General features: G+C 40.9%; 1 protein-coding gene across 1 annotated transcript in view; it reads right to left on the bottom strand.

Annotated features, from left to right (window-relative positions):
* LOC103917273 (maltase-glucoamylase, intestinal-like) overlaps positions 1 to 7066 on the bottom strand; it is a 57456-nt gene that overhangs the window by 15449 nt on the left and 34941 nt on the right. The window contains exons 13-15 of the mRNA XM_009324390.1: positions 5944 to 6061; positions 2553 to 2721; positions 1900 to 2016 (exon numbers count right to left, since the gene is read on the bottom strand). Coding sequence (XP_009322665.1) covers positions 1900 to 2016; positions 2553 to 2721; positions 5944 to 6061 — 404 coding nt within the window. The remainder of the gene's footprint in view (positions 1 to 1899; positions 2017 to 2552; positions 2722 to 5943; positions 6062 to 7066) is intronic.

The raw sequence follows: 7066 nt of genomic DNA, 5'->3' as shown, positions 1-7066 counted from the left end.
TTTCCTTTAATTCCTCCTGTCTGACCTTCTCCAGCGCTAAACTGAGCCAGCTAACGAGTCACATGGCTCCCTTCCTCCTTCACAAAATTTTCCCATAATACTCAGTTTTCTCATTAAAATTGAAGAATGTATGATGAATTCCAAGGATAATGAAACATAAAAGGAACAGAAGTAACAAAGCTTTTTATATTATCTACTGCTTTTCAGACAAGAAAAGTATTAATTAAACCATTTGAAATCCCCAATGGGTTAGGCAAAGTGGATATTTAAGATTTTATTTTAACACACTTAATATTAACGAAACTCAATATTTAAGTTAAATTTCTCCATTATTATGTTTACATCAGAATTAGTCACTGATAATATTCCCTGCTGGCTCTGAGCTCCAGAGCATCCATCTATTTTTTCAAAAATTGCACTATATTTTTTACCAGTATTCTGACACCATACAAATATTGCCTAAGTTTGCAAAAAAACAGTCAGACTTCTTATGTGATGCTGAGTCACCCAAAATGCCTTGTTCATTCCTCTCAGTGAACACAATGTTTTAAATGGATTTAAGTAATCCAATAAAACAAAATATATCTTCTGTTACTTCTGTCATTCACTCAACACTGAGTTGTAACTCCTGTAGACCCGTTGCTCTTTTCCTGCTTATTAAATTGTGCCTATGTGATTAATACTCACTCACCCAGGTCAGACCCCGTTTGCATGCTCAAAGGGCCAAGCAAACGTATATAAATAAGGTACCTCTAATTTTAGTGGATAGGTAAATAGAAAATACTTACCAAAAGCAGCAGCTAACACCTCACAGACATTTGTTCTCCTAGAGAGAAATATCTCAGCATATCTCAGGGATCTACAGGGCAATTCCTGACCCTCTTAATGACAGCACTATAGCTTATTATTCCTGCATTTGCCCAGTTGCTGAATGTCCATCATACTTTCATGCAGAGACAGAGGTCTTTCTGGGGGGGTAAATGTTGCAACATTTTGATGATGCAACTTCAAAGAAAACTGAAGGTTAGCTAATAACCTGAGCTCCAGCATTGCACAGATCAGTTTACAGAAGAGAAAAAAAAAAAAAAAAGACATTTATTGAACTAGCAGAACCATTTCATTGCAGTTGCAGATAAACACAGTGTACTTAACAAAGGCTGCAAGACCTTCAAACTGTTCATAGTTAGAAACAACCTGATACTTCATTCTATCTGTGACAAGTCTCGAAAGGACTTTATGATAAGTTGAACCAGGGCATGGGTCTGGACTGAGACTGCACTTTTTCATCCTTCTCATGGGCTCATTGGCCTTTTTTAGTCTTTGTTGCTTCTTGGCTGATAATGCTGTCGCTATCACTGGCTCTCCTTGGAGTTCTCACATGTTTGTCTGGAGGTTCTAACTGTGGCGTTTGTCTGAAACTTGCTTTTAAACAGCAAGGATGGTGTATAATGCCCTCTCTCCCCTTCCTGCAATACCTATTATAGTTACAGAAGTACTGAAACAAAAATTGAAGTAAACAAAGGAGTAGGAACGTGTGGTGACACTCACTGGCTCTTAAATAAAACCTGGACTTCAGTAGGTAAAAGATTGAGGGGATGAATCTTACCAACAGTGTGGGAAGACCATTTTCTGTCGTTCGAAGTATGCAGTACACATTTCTGCATGGCTTTCGGATGTTAGATACTATATATTTTTCAGTGTTTCTATGTCATCTTTACACTATGGATGGGAAAAATCTACACTTCACCGTGTAATTCCTGCTCTCAGTGCAGCACTCCTTTTCACCTGCCGCTTCAGTTTACCTGAGAATGGCAGGTTAATTTCTGAGAAAGTAATACAAGCCACCGTTGTCGTTACTGTAATCATAGACTACAGCTTTGTGTAACTTCATTTACTTACGCTATTTCCCTCTGCATTGTGGTTTCTGGAAAATGGATAGAAAGAGCCAAGCTGCATCCAGCGCAAGCAGAGTTCATAGGTAGTGTTATAGTTAAACCCACAGATATCAGCACCTATCTAAAGAAAAAAATAAAATCATTGGATAAGTGTTTGTGATTGTGACTGAGGCCCAAAAATGAGAAACTGCAGAAGTTTGTTAATAAAAAGAATTTTTGGGAAGAGATACCTATTTCTGCAGGTATGCAGAATGCTCCGTAATGATATGAATTTTTCCGGGACAGAGATTGTACTGGCTCCTAGAGCATTAGCATCGCTATGGAAGATCTGACCGTATTTCAGTAATTCTACAAATTCTCCAGCCCAGCTTGCAAAACCAGAAATATATGGAGGGACCTCAATGATAGAATACATAACATAAAGAGATGGGTATTGGATGGCATGCAGTGATTTAATCTGAACCTAGCAGTGCTATTTTTGTTTCTCTTCAGCCAGCCAAGATTGATGACATTTAGCTTTTTTTAATCTGCAGTTCCTTATGCTGTGGAGGCCATTACTGCTGGCTGTCTCAAGCAGCTTATTTCAGAAAACATTTGAGTAAGTTTAAAGTGATGTTGTGTATGAGCCAGCAACTGCCTGAAGGACACCGGACTTACGTAGGGGATGCCAAAGAGGTTGAATTCCAGGATTCCAATGATTGACTGGTGCATGTCCTTCCACCGAGAGAAGTTGTCACCCAGCCAGTGACCCCCATGCTTCCCACTGCCAACGAATGTAGACCGACTCAAGACAAACGCTCGCTTTCCAGTTGCCTGCTGGGCAACACTGTGAAGAAATGCAACAAGATCATTAAAAATAAGAATGGTAACCGAAAGAGTCATATCATCAACCTGAGCTTTCAGGCACAATTTTGCAAACTGCAAAAAACTGGAAGTTTTACTCAGTGGCCAAAATAAAAAAAACTAAAATCTATCTGATCCACAAAACCATTTGTTTTAGGTATTGTTAGTCTTCCTAAAAAATAATTTGTGTTTAATTTATTCTCAACAGTGTCTCAAACTGAAAAATTGAAACATTATTTCCTTTCTGTATTTGCACATTTAATTTGGTGTCCTACAGGTTCCTAAAAAACAGTATAATATGTATTTTTTTCAATATAGGTTTTATTTAGAGATTTGTATTGGCAAATAAAGTTCTGATATCCTGGAATTAAAAGTAAAAAAAAAAAAATATCAAAACAATATCTGAACATCTTAAAAAAAGAAATAATCAATATAGAAAGCAAAAATGTAATAATTCAAAATGTCACCCCATCCTTGTAGTATTTCCTCTGGTTTCCTGTCATTGTTTGATATATGAGGTTTCATTACAGAACTAGTGGTGTAATGAACTTTTCCTTGCCTTTTGAAAATAATTTTGCTGCATCACCAGAAAATCAAGGAAGTGCAATATGCCTTATTAACAAATCTGTTACAAAATTCCTCAACATAGGATAATCTCTGTACGTAATTACATATTGCAGTATTATATATTGCAGGAACTCAAATTCAACTCTGCTTTAATATGATTTGGGCAACACAACTTGGATTCTCTAGGAAATCCTAGCGTGAAATATTAATCGTGTAGTTCACCATCCACCTCCTTCTCCCTTTCCTTAATGAAATTTGATCAAGAGCTCTTTCATCGGTATTCATAATGGCCAATATTCAGTATTGGTTCTGTAATGGCACAGAGCCTTTAAAATGCTTCAACATTTGTTTCTGAAGGAAAAAAAACCAACAGCTTTCATGCAAACCTAAACATATTAACGTTATGGGCCATATGCAGCAAGAAAGAGGTGCAATTCTTGAACCATGTGGGACTTGCTGGTTCTGGGTTGTAGGTGCACTGCTGGGCCCAATAACTGCACAAGACTCCATGTGCCCTGTATAAATGGCAATTTCGAGCCATTTCATGGATGTCCTGAGTATGAGTCCTCTCCTCTGGCCGTGCAGCACAAGTCTTTGGCTCCATTTGCAAATGCAGGTGCTAATGAGGGCAACATCAAATCAACTCAACTCAACTATGACCCAGAGCAGCATAAACAATCTGCAACAAGTAATTTATTGAATAAATTTCAGTCTCTTGTGAACCATTGCCAAACAGGTCTTAATGTTGTCAAATGTATTTGTTGATTGAAATTATTTACAGAATATCATGTGCAAATAACTCCTGGCGTTAAGCTATGCACAAGCTGATTGCTGCTAGTTCATGTATCCAAATGCAAGCCATTTGACATGGGTCAGATGACACATTTCCTATTCTCTGGCTGCATTAGAATTATTCTTAGAATTGTTTTTTATACGATTATGAACTTGTCATTGGTTTTCAGCAAATATCCTGCAATTGATGCTAGTTTGCTAAATATTCCCGTCAGTAATTTAATTTAGTATATTATTTGTGAAGAGCAAATGCGGAAAGGGTATACAACCAGCCTTGAAAAGAAATGTGTTTGAGAAACCCAAATGAATAATATGAAAAATTCTTCACCAAAGTTTCCCAGCTTTGCAGCAAATCTGGCCTCTGCTTATGCTTTTGGTGGTGTTCTCCAGCCTTGAAGGACTCTCTACATTTGGCTGAGCAAAATACGTGTTTCTTTTGGAAGGAGCCCTGGAAGCAAGCGCTGCAGGAATGGGGAAGGTTCACAGCCTTGGGGGAGGCTGCAAGGTGCAGCAGTAACCATCCTAACAGCGTTGGTCCGGGTTAGCGCAGCCGGGACAGTGCACACGCTGAAGGGGCTGGGGCAGATGTGCCGGCACACGGAGCTTTTCCTGCTAAATGCACAGGGTTTGTCTCAGGCAGTTGGCTTTGCTGGCACAGAGCCTGAATAAAACTAAAAAAACAGCTCAAGAAGATAGGCAAATCCAAAGTCTCTATTCGAACAGTGTTACCAAGACAGTGTATAACCCCAGTGTGCAGAGGACAAATCCCAGTGGAGACACCAGTGATGGGAGGATCTTTGCTGAGATTGGGGCGTAGGGGCCCAAAAACCATGCTGAGTCCCATGCATCCTAGCTGGGCTGGGTGGCCAGCAAGGTCCAGGGTTTGAGGGCTTTCTGCTCCTTCTCTCGAAAGCTGGACTGCTCTTCAGCCAGGCCCGCAAAAGCTGGCAAACTGCTTCTGGCTTTTACCCAGTGCTTCCCTTCCCCCAGGTTTGGCGTATAAAATACAAGTGCATCAACACCGTAAGTAGGCTCACTTAGCCATGTCCTCTGGATGCTATCACAATACAACTCTAAAAATGAGTGCTAAATACTGAAATAAGCCAGCACAAGGACCCCTGCTTTGGCACTTACATTGCAGTATTAAGCTTATCCGTGTTTTAGCTCAGTCTCTGCTGGAAAAGGCATGATTTGCCCATTTGATTTAATCCAACAGCTAGATTTCCACTGTCACTCCAGCTTCACAGCAACAGTCTGCCTGCGTAAGCTAGTTTTGAGTGTTTCCCAGCTGCAAAATGAGTTTTACAGTAGCTGACAGCAACTGTGCTGCAATGCAGCTCTGCCCTCCTGGACCGACTGAGCCCCAAGCCAAAATGCAAAACGCTGCCTGCCAGGAAACAGAGGCAGCTCCAGAAGCAGCCAGGGGAGCTGCACAGTTCAGATCCTTCACTGGCAGTGACAGAAACTCCTCTGCTTGGGCCACGGTAATGAAGGGATGGAAAAATTCCCCTGACACCACACAAGGCTGCTTCTGCAGCAGCTGCATGTGAGTAGCTTTAATGGAGGATAGGAACATCTTGCTCTAGTTATACAAAAGCAGCAGCTGAAAAGTTAGGCCTTACAAGTAGATCCTGATTTTAGCTGAGAAAAGTAAAATTGGAAAAGATTTTGTTTCTTTTTCCAAGATTCTCTTTTCCTGAAACTTCTTACTAAATGACAAACAGTAAAATGAAGCATGGGGCTGTTTCTTATTAGATACTATTACCGATTTCCCAGGTAACATCAGCGGCTTTTAAAATGTATTTCAATCACCTGAAATCTGCTTAGAAATAATTAGAAAACCTACTGGAAAGTTGGTGCTGTCTGTGACCAGCCGAAGAGAGAGTGTGTATTATAATGCTCTCCAAGGTAAGTCTTGGAGTCGGGACACAATGTCTTTTGCGTCAGGGAACGATCAGAAATGCCTGAGAATGATACAAAACACTGTAAAATTCTATACATCACAATTCAAATCTCTTCATATTTCTACTCATTTAGGGGTGAAAACGCCAAAGGATTTGGGAAGAGGAAAAGCTGAAGAAGTGCCGGACCTGCACCGATTAGGGGTTAGCACGTAGCCATGAACACCTGCTTGCAGACAGGCACATGTCCTCAGGAGGGTGAGAGGACCGAGTAAACACTGCTAATTAATTTCAAGGTTTATGTCCAATAATTCAAAACATCTGTACAGATATCATGTATTCAGTAAGTAATAGCCAGAAAGAAATTTTCTGCATTGCTGAATTAAGAATACACCTACATATTCTTTTACATAGTGACAAATTCTACTTAAGAGCAAAAGTGTTGCAAGAAAAAAAAACAAATGCGGAAATTCAGACACCTGGGGAACTTGTATGGTTGTGTGAAATCATGAGACCTCGGTTTGCGTATCACTCAGCTGCAGATGTATGTAGGCAGCACGATTCTGCCCTATCATGGCAAAATTCACACCTAAGCTCAACTCTGGCCCCTCTCTTCCCCTGAGGCATCTAGGACTAAAAGACAGCAGGACTAATGGCACAGCCCCAAGCAGCATTGCAAGCAATGAGTGGGGAGTGTCGGAGGTGTGCAGGGGAGGAAAAGCATGAGGCGCAGCAGTCCGCAGGGTGTCATCTGCTATGGCCCGATACGCTGCACAGAAGAGAGCAAGGACAGGTTATAATGGGTATATTCACATGCGGATGGATTATCCAGTAACTCTTTCTATCAGCAGGTCACAGGCAGTGGAGGCAGCGATAGCTTTTTGCCTTCAGTAATAGTCAGGGGTAGCCCTGACATCGCTGGCACAGCACCGGTTTAGCTGAGCCAAAGGGAAGCAATATGAGGCACAAACTGGCTGCACAGATGCTGCCTGGTCTTTGATCCCATATTAAGGAGATGCTGGCAAAGCCCATTTGGTGCGGCAAATGTGATTCTCATCCTCTGCAGGT

The sequence above is a fragment of the Pygoscelis adeliae genome, unplaced genomic scaffold (assembly GCF_000699105.1).
Source record: "Pygoscelis adeliae isolate BGI_AS28 unplaced genomic scaffold, ASM69910v1 Scaffold315, whole genome shotgun sequence".
In the NCBI taxonomy this organism is placed as follows: domain Eukaryota; kingdom Metazoa; phylum Chordata; class Aves; order Sphenisciformes; family Spheniscidae; genus Pygoscelis; species Pygoscelis adeliae.
Note: the sequence above shows the minus strand (reverse complement) of the source record. Positions and strands in the feature narration are given on the sequence as shown.